Here is a 19469-nt window from a genome sequence, read left to right as displayed (position 1 = left end):
CCCTTTGGCAACATTTTAGTCCCCTAATAATATCAATTGGTAATGATAATTATTACTTGTAGGCCTATTACATTTTCCTCAATATGTTTAACGACATTTCCCCCGCCCTTTCTTAAAGTTTTTGTCTAAAACAAAGTCAGTAGCCGACAAACGCTTTGTGAATGGGTTCGCTGAACAAAAGACATTCAATAGAACTGGCTCAGCCTTATGTTGTTAATAATATTAAATAAAAAATGGCAATTATTACTAATAAGTTCACAATATTAGTCTTCATAGATTGAGATTTGGGAATCGATTGGCGAATCGATTCGCCTAAATCATTCAAAAGAGTCTGTTTAAAAGAACGATTCATTCGCGAGAGTTACTTCAGCACTAAAGCATTTTGATGCCGAGGCGTGGCGTTTACAAACGCCTGCTCTGTGTAATGATTGGCGTGCCAAAGCAAAAGACGCGTTGCTTTTCCCCCGAAAAAAATGTAGCCTAGGAAAGGAAAGTATCTTGAGAAAACATGGCGGAGTGAGAGAAAGAAACTTTTTCGATGCTTCTTGACAAAGGGAGAAACTTTTCCACCACGGGACATGTAGCGCGATTACACTCTTTAAAGTACAGATCTCAAAGTGTCTGAGGTAAGTTAGGAGTTTGATTTCTTTTCTCTTTCGGATTTAACGTTTGTTTAGTTATGCTTTAACGTTAGTTTAGTTGTGCTTTAACAACTTCTCCACTGAACTATTCTGTATATATGTTGCTTATTAAGTACTTCCTTGACTTGTCTTTCTTGAGCAACGTCTTGAATCTATTTAGTGCTGCTTCTATGACGATTTTGTACAAAAAAAAACGAACAACAAACTTAGTCAAAATTATATTTACAGTTTATCTCAAAGGCACGTCAATATGCTGGTAAATGATGACCGGTTCTGTCAAAACATTCTGTTCATTCCTCCACTAATACGTTATATTGAAATAGAAAATTTAAAATAAAATGAATATTTGCATGAAAACAAAAGGGCTGCTTTGTAACATTATTAAGCACATTTTCCTAAATTCTCATAAAAATATAATTGCCATTATTATAATCCCCGAAAAATAGTGTTATATAACTAAAATTGTGCTGTGTTTATATTAATATTGGTCTATAGAATTGTATTAAACAATGAATATAAAAAAATATATATTTAGTTTCTGTCATACTCAACCTCGTTCCAAACCCATAAGACTTTCGTTCATCTTCGGGAACACAAATTTACATCTTTTTGATGAACTGAGAGCTTTCTGTCCCTCCATTGACAGTTACGCAACTACCACATTGTCCCTTCAAAAATAAAAAGAGATTGTTAAACTAATCCATATGAATTGAGTGGGTTTGTCCAAATTGTCAGGATCGCTTTATATGACGAACAGATTCAATTTAAGCTTTTATTCACATTAAAGTCGGCATGAAATCAAAATTGACCCTATTTACTTTGTTAGCAGATATGAACATTTAATCCGTGCAAGTTAATACACGGAAAAAAATTGTTTGCTGAAGTTATCTATAATCAAAGTCTGAAAAGTTACTTCCGGGTCTGGAATGGTTCTTTTTCTGATGACATAGGCTTGACGGCTTGGGTTGGTTAAACGCTTAACCACTCCCCTCAAACCATTAAGGCCTTTTTATGCTTCACCGTCAACTCCACGCCGTAGCTACGCCGTCACTCCTACGGCGTCGTGGCCGTTTTATGGTTCTGCGTCGGGTTGTGTTGCATCGCGGTGCATTTCACCGCCAGAACGCTAGGGGGGTGGGGGTGTGACCAATCACAGCCCTTGTGGTCTGCGTCGCCTCAACACGTAGTTACAATTTTTTGGAGGTGCACGTCGAGATACGGCGGAGGGGTTCGCGTCGACGCAGAAGGGTCTGCGGGGGTACGCCGTCGATATGACGCAGAAGCATAAAAAGGCCTTTACTCTGCTATGGGCGAGAGATGGAGAGGAGGCGCTAAAGTAAAACCCTGCCCTCTGTTCAATATTCCCTTTCACTCGGAAATGCGTCACAACACTTGAGAAAAGTCGTTTGCAACTTCCGGTTCACGCTGACTTTAAACATTCATCAACTCACACATTAGTTGTGGTAAACGGAAGCTCAATCATGTTCGCTTGACGTACGAGAGCCAATGAGGTTCATTCTTGTGTTACGCAGCACATTTGAGCTTCAGCAAGAACCAATGAGGTTCATTCTCGTTATTGTCGTTAGTTAGACTCATCATTACCAATAAGCAGAATTACAAGTAAGAAATGCAAAAGTAAAACCCGATTTCCATTGAAAATTACAAGTATGCCGGTTGCTAATTCTGATTAAAATATGTAGGCCTAGATAAAATAATAGGTGTCATTTTCTTTATGCAAAATATTATATTTTCTTTTAATTTCGGGGTGAAATATGACCGTGAGACTCCCCAAAGTTCCCTCCCGTGGGATTAAATGAGAAACACCTGGACAGGCTCCGGCTGACAGAACGGACACAGCGGCTCTTGTGTCTGCACTGTGGTTTATGAATCTTTTAATGAATCACAGCTGTTTACAGGCTGTACCTTGTGTTTTATTCTATTGAAAAGACTGACTAATCTGGCCTATTACTGCTCACAAAGCTGCCGCTGTCACCCTTACTGGGTAGTTGAATAAGGCTCAATGTTTTTGGAAATGTTGGTATAAATACAACTTGAACTAAAATGATGCTGCAGACCAGTGTGTGAGTGGTTGAATATTCCTGGCGTGAAAACACACTGGCAAGGAAGTTGAAATGTCAAACAAAAAGGAAAATGCATACAGAGTGTCTTAATCGCGGACGCTTGAGTAAACTTGCAGTTGGACATGGCCTGAGGTTTTGCTGGACCAACTGGCTCAGGCCTTTAGGAAACGAGCCACAAAACCTCTATGTTTGGCCGTAATCAAATCAACTTTTTTTTCATAGCCCTAGTCACAGCCCTTTCCTGAGTATACAGATTGTCAGTTGAGCCAGTTTTGAAAACTAACAATGCTTTCAGTTTTCTGGTCAATACAAGGAATTCCTGAAGTACAAACAAATATGATTTCTGACGCATTTTCCCACTGCATGTACGATTTTTGTTCAATTAAAAAATCCAAGACTTTCTTATGTGCACTGTTATTTTAGTATCTATTATAAATATATTGTTATATCTCTATTTATATTTAATATATTTTTATTTCAGTAATTTTAGTATTTCAACAAACTTATTTAAAGTTAGTTGGCAACGGAGCATTTCTAATTTAATTTTAGGTTTTTCATCTAATATTTTTTATTTAATTTTATTTCAGTTAACAATGTTTTTAATAGTTTTAGTTTTAGTTTAAAACAGTGACAACACTGCTTCTGTGGAATGCAAAAGTAGATATTTTTAAAGATGACAATCTCCAAAATGATGTTAAAGGTCTTGGACATCAAGAAGTCATATGATGACATCAAGAAGTCATATGATGACTTTGTTGTAAGGAATTTAAGTTGCTATTTGCTATTATATCATCCCCTTTCACAATAGCTCGTAAATCTTATTTCCATAAATGTTTACATTCAAACATTGCATAAAGAAGCATCACGTCATGCAGGTTTGATGCTTGCACGATTTTCTCCATGCACGCAAAGACTGTTTTTATGGTGTTTATTGTCAGTTTTGTAACTTGTCCGGTTCTGGCCACTGTAATATTTTGTTGAAAACATCTTCTTTTGTGTTTATTTGAAGAAATCTTGTCACATGGGTGGGTTTGGATCAGTGTGAGGGTGAGTAAGTGATATCTAATGTGTCACCATCCCTTCAAATGAAATCAAGATTATTGATGGTTATGGTCTCAATTCTTAAAGGGATAGTTCACCCAAAAATGAAAATTCTATCATCATTTACTCACTTTCAAGTTGTTCAAAACCTGTATGAATTTATTTCTTCTGCTGAACACAAAAGAATAGCCTATATTTTGAAAAAGTTTGGGATATTGCATAAAAAACGCTGGATGGAAACATCAAGATGCTCACATTTAAAAATATATATATACATGTAGGCCTATGTGCTCAATTGACCGTTCGCAAAGACCCGCCCCCCTTAGTTTTCTGTCGCTATATGTTCGACAAGCTACGCCGCTCATGAATGAATCATCAGAAGGAATGAAAACATGAATGAACATCAGAAGGAATGTTGTTTTAACCGCGGAAAGGCGTCAGTACACTCCATTTTTCAAGTTCAAATCCTCCCATGTTAATCTACTAACTCTCCTGACTGCTTTGTCGGACAAAATGGCGGATGGCGAAGTATGATTGGTCAGATCACCTGTCAATCAAGCTCCCTGCGAAGGGTCAATTGAGGCGAATTTTTTTTTTTTATCCGATAAGAAGACATGCGCATAAACTACGATGGAAACTCATTTGCCGAATAAATCACTTGATGCGCAAAAAACCCACTTTGCCTCAACAGAGGATATGATTGGATAACTGGACCAACCAGCAGACCAATTGCATCGCACAAGCATCTCAAATGTTGGTTTGATCATTCTGAAATGCCAAAGTCAGTCATTAAAATAGTTTTTTATTGCCTCGCAGAACTGTTTTCACACGATTGCATTCCCAAACACAAGACAGTTGAATGCGTTTCATCTGTGAGGTGCAAGTCAAGTTATAATGTACGAAAAAGGAGCCACAGTGGCTTGTGATTACAGCAACTTCCATTTTTACTACAGATATTCTGTGCCAATTTCCCAGAAAGTGGTGATTTTGTTGCTTTAATTGCAAATACTTTGAGATATTCCAATTTTGTGCAAAAGTTAAATTCGTAACTTGGAAGCATAGCTACTGTAATACAACAACGTCAACTTTTCATCCTGGAAAAAGTGTCTTTTGATGATCGGGTGGTTGCTCACGTGGAAGTCAAGAGACTTCCTCATGTTCAGCCTCCACATGAGTAATTTAGCTTGTAGGGTTGAAGTGTGTTGTCATTAATCAGTTAATGACTGTTTTCTTAGTGAAATCATTAGCTACGTACACCTCAGAGTGTGTGTGTGTGTGTGTGTGGGAGAGAGAGGATCATATTTCTTAGACTCTTTCTTTAGTGTGTCGCTCGCCTGTCAGATGGTCCATGGCTCAGACACGGTGAAAACATGGATATGTGCGCTCCATCTTTATGTTTGCTGTTGCAGTTTTGTTTTAAACTTGGACTTTTACTATGAATCTAAATGGATGGGATCACAAAAGATGAGGATCAAGCGTTTCATGTCCGTTCCAGGTAGGAGAAAAGACTTGTCTTGCCATATGGTACACAAAACTTTTAAATACGGCACATTTAAAAAAAAAAAGTGAATCGATTCTCTATTAACTCAACATGTTTTTGCCGATTATGGAGTGTTTTACACAACAGATCTTGCTGTAAATACCAAAACACCTGTCTATCTTTCCATTGACGTGCACTTGTTTTTCCATCAGATAAATGGGCTTTGAAATGTAATACTGTGGGTGGAGGCGAAGGAAAATGGCCTCAGGTTGGTCGAAAGATCTCTAGTGTGTGCATTTTTAATAGCCGTGTTTAATAATTCAAATGGAGGGTCATCACTCGTTGGCACTGTTTTGTCTCGGTTGCTGTCGTACATCCTGAAATGCAGAACCATCTCACAATGAAGCTGAGAGATGAGTCGAGGGCCTTTGTTTTATTTCAGGGAGTGTTTTTTCCAGTGAAACATTTGCAGGAAATAATTGGTGAGAACGGGAATGGGATTGAATTCGGCTCAGCATGTTTTGGAGTAGATGTGCAAACCACTAGGTCATGGTTCCAACAAGGTCCTGAAATTGGGATCAGTGTTGCCAAGTCTGCGATTATCCTGCGGAAATGGACTACTTTTACATTGTTGCTGTAGTTTTTTTTTGTTTTGTTTAACCTCTCCCCACAAAATGCAATTTTGCTTCCCCCGGAAGATGACTTTTACCTGGCAAACCTAAACGGGCTAGTTTTGGCTGTGGTTGGGCGGGGTTTGAAAACTTTGAATAGCAATTGGGTCAGGTACAGTATATGTACTTTCTGCTATTGTGTAGTTGAATAACTGTTAATGTGTTACCTTAACATACCGGACACAGCCTGTTGTTCTGTATGCTATTGTGTAATGTAGTTGAATAACTTGCCTTTCCAGATTAAATGTCTGTTCTTGGTCTTGGATTTTGTGATATAAATGTCTAAATAAATGCGACTTATAGTCCAGTGCGACTTATATGTTTTTTTTCCCTCTTCATGACGCTTTTTTTGACTGATGCGACTTACTTTCGTTTGTAGAGCAAAAAAGGAGATGTTTAAAAGGATGTTCACGCTACTCCTTTCCATAGAATGAAAGAGCTCCAAAAAGACAAAAAGCTCCAGCATGACTCCAATGTACAGGTGAAACTTTCAAAATTTGAATATGGTGCAAAAGTTCATTTATTTCAGTATTCAACTTAAAAAGTTAAACTAATATATTATATAGACTCATTACATACAAAGTGAGATATTTCAAGCCTTTATTTGTTATAATTTTGATGATTAGCTATGGCTTAAAGTTATGAAATTTTTTTCACAATTCAAATTTTGAATTTGGGGTTTTCATAAGCTATAAGCCATAATCATCAAAATTATAACAAATAAAGGCTTGACATATCTCACTTTGCCTGTAATGAGTCTATATAATATATTAGTTTCACCTTTTAAGGTGAATTACTGAAATAAATGAACTTTTGCACGATATAAAAATTTTGCGAGTTTCACCTGTAGGCTATTCCTAATATTTTGTGACTTTTCTAATATTTTGTGGTGAAAATGTTGCTATTCAATGAGTAGCGTATATTTCCCACCGTTATTTCCCTAATAAGCTTTCATATATTTTTCTCCATTCTGCACATTTGAACTGCCATGTTGCGTTCAGTCATAATCAGTTTTTTGTTACAAATTAAACAGAGACATTGTGCTAAACGTTCTCCTTTTGAGTTTCACAGAACTCAAGGAACGATATGAGGGTGAATAATCAATGACTGAATTTAAATTTAAGTGAACTGTCCCTTTAATGTCAGAGTTTTAGAAATGAACAGAAATAATGAGCAACATATGCCTGGTGTTGCAGTAAGAATAGGGGAAATTCATTAGCTTCATGAGAAGTATGAGTCGATATATGGTGCGAATTAGTCATTTGCATCGGTCAGTGGAGAAATGGCGTCAGCCGCTCGGCCCGCGTCCCACCTCGCTGAGGATAAAGAAATTAGAGCATGTGAACGCCGCAAGCCTTCCGCTGAGGACACTCTGGGCAAAGCGTGGGATTTAACTTGGTCTAATGGATTTTCCCTGCATGGCCTTGGTTACCTGACTGTTCCTCTGGCTGGAGTCGACTCGTTCTTCACGACAACATCTCACTCTCCTTCAGCAAAAGATTCACTGATTCAGGGAGGTTTTCTTGGGTCGCTTTGTTCCTTGACAGACACAGTTCTAAAGCCTTCATGCTTTCTCTTGCTAACTCTTATTAATAATGGTAAGAGTGGCTATAGCTTTCTAAAGTTAATTGTGCACTTTCCAATGCAAACGATGCTTTTTGCTTTCTGGTTTGAGCCAAACACGTAACTAGATGCCAAAGACTAGTTATTTCTCAGGTCCCACGGTCAATTTACTTGAAGTTCACGTATTTATTGCTGGTTTTATTTTCTAAATTGTAATTCTGAACACTGAAAAGAATCCACATTATTTGAGGAATATATATCTGTTGCACATGGTGCAGAAGCATAACTATTACAATTGCTCATTCTCGAGATTAAGGATTAGAACAAACCATTAAGCTTTAACTAATAAAATAAAAGGTTCCAAAAGTTTTTTTTTTTTTTTTTTTCAATGCCATGAAGGACTAATTTTTGTTCCTTAAGGAACCACAAAGAATGAAACTTTATTTTTTGGAATGTAGAATAACTATTTTTGGTTCCATAAAGAACCTTCCATTGAACAGTTCTTAAAATAACCATTTTTGGTGTGAAGTAAAGAATATATTAAAAATCTAAAGAACCTTTTTCCAAAAAAAAACAAAAAAAAACATTCATGTAATAGAAAGGTTTCGTGGATTTTAAAGGTTCATCATGGAACCATAAATGTCAATAAAAAAGTAAAATTGTATTCGTGTACAATAACCATTTTTGTTTCCCCAAAGAACCTTTCAGTGAACAGTTCTTAAAAAAACTTTTTTCTTAGGGTTTGTTCACACTTGTCAGGTTGGGTTCGATTAAAATGAACTCTGGTGCGATTACTCTGATAGTGCGGTTTATTCGAATAAGTGTGAACGCTGCCATCCGAATCCTGGTGCGCACCAAACAAGACGGGTCTAGGTCCACTTCCAAACAAACTCTAGTGCTGTTCGACTGAAATATGAACGCAACACAGACCAAAGACAATCGAAACAAACCAAAAACAGACATGATGTCATGAGATGCGACCCTAAAAAGGACAGAATGCTAAAGCACACCCTTTTTTTTCCCTCATCATAGTCGCGATGTTGTCCATCCCAGTTCAGTACAGGCATCAGAACCACGTCTCCTCGCAGCATTGTTTTTTTTGGATGTTCGATGAGTTCCTTTGTAAAATATATATGGCATATTTTTTTTTTTTTTTTTTTTAGTTTTCTATCTTTAGGTTTGGTGTTAAAAATGACAGTGTAAATGCTAAACGAATCGGGACTAAATGTATTTTTTTCTTTTTTGGTCCGGACCAAAAACCAAGAGAACTGAACAACAAGTGTGAACACATCCTCATCTAAAAAAAAATCAATTTTTTTTTTTTTTTTTTTTTTTTTTTTAAATGCATGTTTAAGTTTCTTCATGGAACTGATGCCAATAAAGAACACTTATTTTTTATGAGTGTAACAAAAAACACACAAAAAAACAAACAGAATCTGCATAGTTTTTCCCCCCCGACCCACCCAACTGGAATAACTGGTTTAAGAGTTGTTCTAAGCACATTAGAGTTACTCTGTTTCGCCCTTTATGCGTGATAATCCCCATGTGTCGTCTCACTGATAATTGGAATTGACGCTTGCCATCGGGTGTCCGTGGATGACATGGGCATGTTGTACAGTTGCATCTGTTATCGGAAGGCTTACCGCTGACCCTGCGTTCATGTGTGCGAGACCCAGCGTAACCCGTCACGGCACGCCAACAACAAAACATTTTGGATGCTAAAGCCTCGTCTGGTTCTGCTCAGGCTTCTCACCAGGGGTTGAGGGTTTGGAAAGGTCTCACAGAGGGTGTTATCCTGGAATTTGGTGTCTTTTGGAAGAGGTAAATCAGTTTTGTGATGTCTCTGAGAGGGTCGAAGCTGTGGGGCTCGTGCTTCACGCCATGGAGAATTAAACGTGTCTATCACATTAGAGGAGAAAAAATCATCAAAAAGTTTGAGATGTTTGGACGGTGCACTGAATTTTATAAAAAGAAAAAGGATAAAAGGTGGGTGAGTTTATCTACACACAAATGTCATATGTGGTTGCCAGGGCATTGCTGTGTGGTTGCTAAGGTGTTGTTAGGTTGTTGCTATGGTGTTATTGGTGGTCACTAGGTGCTTACTGCCTTTATTCAGCAAGGACACATTCAATTGATCAAAAGTGAAAGTAAATATATTTTATAATGCTAAAGATTTGTATTTCAAATAAACACTGCTCTTTTGAACTTTCTACTAAAAAAAGTATTTTGGTTTCTTCAAAAATATGAGACAGCAACATTGTTTATAACATTGATAATAATCAGAAATGTTTCTTAGAGCATCAAATCACCATATTATGATTTCTGAAGGATCATGTGACACTGAAGACTGGAGTAATGATGCTGAAAATTCAGATTTGATCACTGGAATACATCACATTATACAATATATTAAAATAAAATAAAAAACAGTTACAATATTACGTTTTTATTGCAAGTTTGATCAAATAAATGCAGCCTGGCTGAGAATAAGAGACTTACAGACCCCAAACTTGTTAATGGCATTGTATGTATTTAAAGGTAAATAATGTTGTGTTGTTTTTGATGACGTGGTAATGAAGTTTTTGTTTTCTCATGTTGTGTAGCATCTATAATTTCTTATTTTCATTAATTCTCCAAATATTGCTGTATTTTAAACATCAGATTTCGTCTCTTCACTCAGCGCTTTCACATTTGATGAGGACTAAAAGTGTACTTTTTTCCAGACAAAAATCGGCACCTAATGTCTATACATAACATGGACTCTGAAAGAACAAACAGAAGTCCTTGTATGCAAATATGTGTGTTTATATTTTTCATACATTCTGTGATACTTTAGAAGGTTTACAGGCGTTCAGGTCAGCGTTCTCCTTGATTAAGCGGAGATTATTAGTCATTCTTTGACACCATTTGAACTCTTAATATGGGAGTCATTCATATTTGTACTGCGTGTCAGCTGACAAGAACTTGTGTAGACACAGACCTAATGATGTTGTTAGTAATTCTTTCTAGATTTTTCTACAATATCTGGGGAATGCTTTAGATTGCCACATATGAGAAACCCTTAGTGTGTTTATGGGAAATGCATTTACACTAAAGGATGTTTTAGTTTCATAACATCGGTTAATGGAAACGGCATCATTTCGCAAGTTGAAAGGTCCAGGCTATTGTTCCTCAAACATAAGGCCTCTGCAGTTACTGGCCAAACACAAATACTGGACTGATCGTTAGGTTTAAAAACCTTTAGTTTCTCTTTTCTTTTAATAGTCTTGTCAAAATGCATATCAAACTTAAATATGTTACTCCCTTTACTTTGCTTTTGTCTTTATGCACATCAATAGACATTTAATTATACAGCAATAAAATATGTATCTATGTATTTTTTTTTTACATTTTTATATATTTATTAGTGCTGTCAAATCAATTAAAAAAGTGTGTGTGTCTATAAATGTATTAATTACGATTTATTGATTTCACAGCACTAATATATATATATATATATATATATATATATATATATATATATATACATGCATACATACATACATACACACACACATATATATATATATATATATATATATATATATATATTTTTTTTTTTTACCAAAAGACATTTTTTGGTCTCTGATCTCATAAATAATTCGGCTGCATCCAAAATTGCATACTCTCATGAGTAGGTACTTATTTTGAATGAGTGCATACTTTGTGAGTGCTAAAAAGTGTTTTAAATAGTATAAATGTGTGCAGTGTGAATGCAATCTGGACGTACTACATCCGCCATGTTGTCATTATCATGTGACCTACCAACGTCAGTTGCATCGCTTCACTGCCATTCATAAATCACGTCTGAACACTTCCTCGTAAACCCATTTTGTCCTACTCCTGCCCTGTGCTCACCTCTCTGCTGCCCCCTGCAGGATGGAGGCCTCGTGTCTGGAACTGGCTCTGGAAGGTGAGCGTCTGTGTAAAGTGGGAGATTACAGTGCGGGCGTCTCCTTTTTTGAGTCGGCCATCCAGGTGGGCACAGAAGACCTGCAGATTTTGAGCGCCATCTACAGTCAGCTGGGCAACGCATACTTCCACCTGCACGAATACAACAAGGCGCTGGAATACCATCGGCATGACCTGACGCTCACCAGGTCTGGATCTGGAATGTTATGTCACTGTTTTAAAGCCGAAAGGATTATATCCTTATCTAAAATGACAAGTTTTGTTATTATGGCTCCTCTAGAACTATTGGAGATCTGCTGGGAGAAGCTAAAGCCAGTGGGAACCTTGGAAACACGTTGAAAGTTTTGGGACGCTATGACGAAGCAGCAGTTTGTTGCCAAAGACACCTGGATATTTCCAAGATGCTCCATGATAAGGTGAGGTGTCAAATGCAGGGTTCATACAAGGTGCTTGAAGTACTTGAACTTGACTTTTTGAAATTGAAGTCCTGGAAATCCCTTGAAAACAGCCATATTTATGAAAAGGTGCTTGAATTACAGGTGAAACTCGCAAAATGTAATATCGTGCAAAAGTTAATTTATTTCAGTAATTCAACTTAAAAGGTGAAACTAATATATTATATAGACTCATTACATGCAAAGTGAGATATTTCAAGCCTTTATTTGTTATAATTTTGATGATTATGGCTCACAGCTATGAAAACCCCAAATTCAAAATTACAATTGTGAAAAGGTTTTCATAGCTGTAAACCATAATCATCAAAATTATAACAAATAAAGGCTTGAAATATCTCACTTTGCATGTAATGAGTCTATATAATATATTAGTTTCACCTTTTAAGTTGAATTACTGAAATAAATGAACTTTTGCACGATATAATTTTTTTTCGAGTTTCACCTGTATCTTTTCACGCAGAATGAACGCTGCAGCCCGTTTTATATAGTTATTGAGACATTTCGCATGACTATGAGTGTAATATTGCTTATATAAATATCCAAGTATATGATACAGCTTTCATTCTTCATGTCAATCATATATTCATGAGGAAAAAATCAGTTTGAATAAGGAAAGCGATATATTTGTCATAGGATCCTTTCAGTGGTTCAAGTTACCACAGTCATTGCATGTGCTGCACATTATTTGCACCATTTTGTTTTATTAGTTTATTTTTATTTATTAACTTTTTTTTTTTATTTGAAAGATAATAAAGATATTGTTAAGTGATTGTAGTTCTTGAAAACCAAAAAAGTAGCGCTTAAAAAGTCCTGGAATTTAATTTTACAGGATCCACAAACCAAATGAAACTAAAGGCCTTTTAATGCAATCGCTTAAGCCAAAAACAAGTTTCTGTCATCTTTTACTCTCTTTCAAAACCTATGAGGTTTCTTTCTTCTGTCGAAACACATATTTGAAAGAATATATATGAATCAATGCCGTTCTGTACTGATGTCAAACCTGGCATGTCAAGGCACAATGTACTTCTGTGTGAATAAGATGTCACAGCCTCGGTGAAAGCTATATGGCATCATCAGACTGGGAATATCACATATTGAATAGCATTGATTGTTTTTAAGGCACTTATTGTCCTTTTGTTGGAGCATGAAGCTCCTGGTCGTCATATGCTTGCAGAACCAGAGAAAACGTTCAGCTAAAAACAAGCCTGATAGTTTGGGACACAAATGATGGCGAGAAGATAAAATAAAAAGCTGTTTAAATGTGATTATTGACTGATAATATTTATTTATTGATGTAAGCAAGTAAATAAATGCATAAAATAATATTTATTAATTGATCAAATAAAACTGACTATTCAAAGAATAAAATACAATTGTATTAATTTAATTGCTACAATAATAAAACTGTCTGTTCAAATATATAAATGAATAAACAGTAATAGGATTATTTTTTAAATGGTATTTTTATTAACTTTCCTATAAACATATGATAATATTGTCATCTTTATTATATTTTGTCATCAACCAAACTTCCAATAATATTGTGTTTTTTTTTTTGTTTTTTTGTTTTTTTTTCAGTATCTTCCACGCCAATAAAAAGTTTAAATGGTCTATAAATTAAATAAAAATTAATTGATAATATTTAATTAGGGATGCAAAAATACATATAAACATACAAAACATGCATATCTAAAACTGAATGTATTTATTTGTATTGATAAAATAGAAATAACTAACTGATCAACTACAATAAATCAGTTTTTAAACACTTTTCAAAGTGTCTTGATTATATATTATCAACCAAACTTTTTAAGATTAATGTGATATGTTTTTCCTATATCTCCCATGTCTCAGTGTGAGTAAATGATGATAAAATATTTGTATTCCTTTAATTTCCACTTGTTTTTTTAAAGTCACATTTGTCCTGTTATCCAAAGACACGGCTTGATCTATTTTAGCAGAGCATAAACATAGTTGATGTGCAAGCTGTCGATCTGTTTTAGGTGTGTAATCAGTGCTGGTTGTGTGTGTGTGTGTGTGTGTGTGTGTGGTTTTGTTAGGTGGGGCAGGCTCGAGCGCTGTATAATTATGGGAATGTGTACCACGCCAAGGGGAAGAACATATGTTGGAGCGGTATGGACCCTGGAGACTTTCCCGAGGAGGCACGCATCGCTCTAAAGAAAGCAACCGAGTATTATGAGTGAGCGAGCCAACATTTGTTGTTTTCATTCTTTTGAATGGCAAAAACTAGAGTGTAGATGACACACGTGTGCTAAAAGACACAATATTTCATTTCTGAAAGAGATTTGTTTGGCCTCAAGAGGCAGTAATGTTTTCCATAAGCATGCTAAATTTCCATTATTATCTCCCCTACTGTATCTTCTACTGTCTGTCTCGGTTTGAAGAGCGAATCTGGCCATTGTGAAGGACTTGGGGGACAGAGCGGCACAGGGCAGGACTTACGGCAACCTTGGCAACTCGCACTATTTGCTCGGAAACTTCCAGGATGCTGTTCTTGCCCACGAGCAGGTATTTCACACTGAGAGTTTCTTTAATAAGATGTTAGTTTTAAATCTAAATGTACTTGTGGTTTACCATATATGCCCGAATATAAGACAAGGTTTTTGTCCTAAAAATAGGCTGAAAAATGGGGGGTCGCGATTTATTTTCGCGATATAGACAAACGGAATTAATATGAAATAGTGACTGAAACGCGACCCATTACGACAAAACCAGCTTTCCCTTCCAAGATATTAATCTGCACAAAAATCCTGATAATCGAGCCGTCGTCTGATGAAATAAAATGAGATAAAAACAATATCTGTGCTGTGATTTCGGCTATACTTGCATGTAAAATGAGAGAAGCAACATAATATTCTTATATTCAGGGTCGTCTTCTATTCGGGTATATTCAAATGCACAAACTGAATGTGTAATAAAAATTATGACAAAAATGCACAAGATAGAATAAATGATAGATTAGTGTACAGAAAGTTTGTATTATTGTGTAAACAATAATTCATTATATCAATATTTATATAACACCATACTTGTAATGATAATTAAAAGGGTGGTTGATTATGATTTCACTTTTTTAACTTTAGTTAGTGTGTAATGTTGCTGTTTGAGGATAAACAACATCTGCAAAGTTACGAAGCTCAAAGTTCAGAGCAAAGGGAGATATTTGCTTTTATAGCAAATAGTTTTTTAAGGACTACAACAAACGGCTGGTAGGGACTACACACACTCAGGGCCGGATTAAGCATTAGGGCAACTGGGCACTTGCCCAGGGGCCCAGGACATCTAAGGGGCCCTGGGCACCGTCAAATATTATGTTAGATTAGGGGTGTGCGATATCACGATTTTTGATCGTGGAAGATTAAAATGTCTCCACGATCTGCTTTTGAAGAAATATCGTAGGATCGTGCATTCTATCAGTTTTCAGTTCTGGCGCCTCCGTCTCAACATACTGTACAGCGCGACGTATATTCACATGATATGCAGAGGAACGGGACACTGTAGTTTATAAAAATGAATTATTTGCATGTGCAAATAAATAATGTGCAATTAAAGCCTTGCCCGTTAAACATGTCATTCGCTGCTGATGCGCTGTTCTAACGGGCGCTTTTCTGAGCGCAATAGACCCGACGCGCACATGCACTAAAAGAATGTATAACAGCGCCTGGTTACTGGACTAAGTTATCTTTCGAGTCTTATTGCTCTAATACTGTCAAATACACTCAAGGTTTACATAAACAAAGTTGGTTATGTCTAAAGTGAAAGAACAATAGAAAAAATTAAGAAAAAAATCTGCTTGTCAAATGTGTGTATATATTAGACTCGTCGCGGGCAGATCTTAAAGAGACAGTAGCCCTAGTAGTAAACATGCAGCCGCTTGTCCTTAAAGGGATTACCCAAAAATACAAATTATGTCATTATTTACTCACTCTAATGTTGTTCCATACATGTATTCATTTCTTTCTTGTGCTGAACACAAAAGAAGATATTTTGAGGAGTGTGGCTAACCGGGCGGTTGCTGGTCCCCATTGACTACCATAGTAGGAAAGAACTATTATGGAAGTCTCTGGGGTACATCAACTGTTTGGTTACCCACATTTTTCCAAATAACTTTTATTTTCAACAGAAGAGGGAGACTTATTCGGGTTTGAAACGGCTTGAGAGAGTAAGCTAAATGATGACAATTAAATTTTTTTGGAGAACTATACCTGTTAATAAAACAACAAAATACAAAGAGCAAGTCATTGTTCCCAGGGGCCTCTGAACTCTTAATCCGGCCCTGCACACACTCCCGGGTTTGTGACATCACCAACCCTAAAATTTACATAAACCCCGCCCCCTGAACACGATTTGTAGATTATCATGACAGAATATTCTAATCAATGACTAGAAGATAACTACACATAAACTACATAAATTCATCAACTAACCATTCAGAAATATCCTGTTGCTTCTACGTTATCACTTCTTCTTGAGTCTCTCCTTCTTTCTGACTCCGGTTTGAACATAAAAGGCTGAACATTTTTTAAATGTTCATTGCATGTGTGTGAGATAAAAGAACACAGCTCTTGAAGCTCCGCCCCCTGTGCTGGGAGCAGCAGCTCATTTGCATTTAAAGGCACAGGCACCCTCAAAACGTGACAATTTTAACATGCTATATACAAATATCTGTGGGGTATTTTAAAGCTAAAACTTCGCACACACTCACACACACACATCAGAGATTAATTCTACATCTTGTGAAAAGGGCATTATACCACTCCTTTAAAATAAATATCACTACATCTACATTAATAATAAAGAACTTGTAGTCTGTACATCTGTAGTGCAGAAAACACTCGTGATGTTCATGTTTCATGATGTAAATATTAATAATGCTTTGTTCTTTTTGCAGCGTCTCCTCATTGCGAAGGAGTTTGGAGACAGAGCCGCAGAGCGGAGGGCATATTGCAACCTTGGAAATGCATACATATTCCTCGGGCAGTTTGAAGTTGCGGCTGAGCATTACAAGTCAGTGTGCTAGTATATGATTCGGCTGTGAAGCAGCTTTACAGAAGACAATAGTGTCGTTATTCAGCTCAATTTGTTTCAAGCTTTGTTCTTGTGCTGTGAAATCAGTAATGAGGATGTGTATCCCGCAGGCGGACGCTGCAGTTGGCGCGGCAGCTGAAGGACAGGGCTGTGGAAGCTCAGGCCTGTTACAGTCTGGGAAACACCTACACGCTTCTGCAGGACTACGAGAGAGCCATAGACTACCACCTCAAACATCTCATCATAGCTCAGGACCTCAAGGACAGGTAGGCTGTGTTTGACGCTTGTTGTCTGCGCTGCTGTTTATGAGGTCTAATCCCCTATGTCTCTGTGTGTAGGATTGGAGAAGGGAGGGCGTGCTGGAGTTTAGGGAACGCACACACCGCACTGGGAAACCACGAGCAGGCCATGAGCTTTGCTGACAAACATCTGGAGATCTCAAAAGAGGTGTGTGTGTGAGTGTGTGTGTGTGTGTGTGTGTGTGTGTGTGTGTGCTTGGCTCAGTGAGATAACACTAACAGACTTCCTGCCTGCACAGGAAAAACCACGGGTGAATCTCAATGAAAAGAAAAATGAAAAGAAAGAATCTTTTTATTTTTTTATTTTTTTACAAAAATAAAAAGCTTACCATACTACACTAGTCAACATTTGAAGTGGATCAAAACCTTTCATCAAAGTTATACATGAATTTTGAACAATACCCGTTCTTGTCTTAGGACAACTTTGATTTGAACACTTATTGTATCCACTTCAAATGTTGACTACGCGCTGCAACTGAAGAAAACACATGCAAATAGAAAAAACACTTGCAAATTAAGAAAGCATCTTGTGCTGCAAATACTTAAAACACAACCAAATACAGAAGCCCGCCGCAAATACTCACAATGCTCATACGATCAGGATGTTAAAATAAACACAAAACTCACCTTTCAGGTCATCGACAACACCACTGACGAGTAGACATTTAATAATAATTAATAGTTTTTTATTTAAGGGGTCACCGGAGGAGTTTTGAGATCTATAGTCAAAATAGACTTGACCCTCCCTTCTCCAGCAATACATTTTTCTACGACCCTCCAAAATGATTGTAAAAAAAGGCATGACCCTCCCCGATAATTATTGATTACTTCTTTACTGGTTGGCTATCCCATATTCGGGATTATGCAGTCCCGGAACTAGGGTTGTAACGATATGCGGAACCGAAATCGCGACACTCAGATCCACGAACCTGTGTCGCGGTGTGAGAAGGCAGAATCTCGACACACCTCTTCCAAGTCCCAGAGTTATAATAAAGGAGTCCAGTCCAGCCATTAGAAAAATATCAGTCTACACATGCGTTTTATATTTAATATGAGGGAAATGCGAGGGGACGTGACACAAAAAAATCTTTAACTTTTAGGTGGCAAAATACTTTTTAGTAATTCTGTGAATTCCAGGAAAGGTTGGATCTCCACAGAAAATAAAATATTTTATTTTATTTTTCTCGTTTGCATTTATGAGGAAAAAACTCAGTGATGGGGGGCCGAGACTGAGATATGGAAAAATATGGAAAAATACACCAAACAAGCCACTTTGAAATTTAGCTGTTTCATGAATGCAAAAGTTGGGTGACCCTCCCCCTAGACTAAAAACAGTTGGATGACCCTCCCCTCAACAAAGAATAGAAAGACATGACCCTCCCCTATTTTCATCCGGTGGTCTATTCCATAAATATACGAAATACTACAGTAAGTGTGGTTGCGTTGAGTATTTGCAGAGTTTCTGTGTTTGGTTGTGTAATGAAATCAAGTAATGAAAATGTTTTTTTTGTTATGTTTTTAGTTTTAGTAAATGAAAATAACTCTGATCATGACATTGTTTTTATGACAATTACAATATAGTACCCCCCCCCCCCCATTAGAATTGGTGAAAATTCAGAAAAGAAGACGACACATTTTTCTGCTTAATTGTCATAAAAACAATGCGAGTGCAAAGTCTATCTTTTGATTTTGGGGTGTAATGTGACTTGGACTGGCTTCGTGAGACTCTGCTCCAGTGTGCTGGTTCATGATTGAACTGAGCGTGTGTTTTCTGGACTAGCACTTCCAGTAATGTTTTTTCCTTCCTGTATGTGTGCGCTCCTCAGATTGGAGACCGCAGTGGGGAGCTGACGGCTAGGATGAACGTATCTGATCTGCAGTTAGTTTTGGGTCTGAAGCTAAACAATTCAAACACTCACAGCTCGGCCTTCATCGAGAGTCCGTCCGGTGACAGCAGTCCGCCTGGTAACAGCACACACAGCTTTCACAAACCCAAACATTAAAACCAAGCATCCTATAAAAGACATTTTAAATACATTTTTATGATACATACCGGTACATAGGAGAAAAAAAAGAAAAAAAGGTTGGATAAGCACATGAAAGTAAAGCACTAAAATGTGCAAACCACAAAACAATTAAATAAATATTTGTTTGTTCTGAGAAAAAAATATGTATATTAAAAAAACATCATCTTTTTAAGCCATCTTAGAATATTGAATATTATCAAATTACTAAAAA

The 19469-nt window shown here is 36.8% G+C and overlaps 1 protein-coding gene across 2 annotated transcripts in view; it reads left to right on the top strand.

The window, feature by feature from the left end:
• The first annotated feature begins 350 nt into the window (after positions 1-350).
• Positions 351-19469, top strand: part of gpsm2l (G protein signaling modulator 2, like) — a 26951-nt gene continuing 7832 nt past the window's right edge. Inside the window, exons 1-9 of one of the 2 annotated variants that reach the window (XM_079587551.1) lie at positions 351-626; positions 11395-11616; positions 11709-11844; positions 13944-14083; positions 14289-14412; positions 16796-16911; positions 17043-17198; positions 17271-17379; positions 19058-19196. In XM_079587551.1, the coding sequence (XP_079443677.1) occupies positions 11396-11616; positions 11709-11844; positions 13944-14083; positions 14289-14412; positions 16796-16911; positions 17043-17198; positions 17271-17379; positions 19058-19196 (1141 nt within the window). In that variant the 5' untranslated portion in view covers positions 351-626; position 11395. Of the gene's footprint in view, positions 627-9086; positions 9464-11394; positions 11617-11708; positions 11845-13943; positions 14084-14288; positions 14413-16795; positions 16912-17042; positions 17199-17270; positions 17380-19057; positions 19197-19469 lie in introns of those variants that run through there. The other variant, XM_079587550.1, reaches the window with a different exon arrangement.

Source organism: Phoxinus phoxinus (genome assembly GCF_949152265.1).
Source record: "Phoxinus phoxinus genome assembly, chromosome: 18".
Lineage (NCBI taxonomy): Eukaryota > Metazoa > Chordata > Actinopteri > Cypriniformes > Leuciscidae > Phoxinus > Phoxinus phoxinus.
This window is presented reverse-complemented; position numbering and strand designations above follow the sequence as displayed.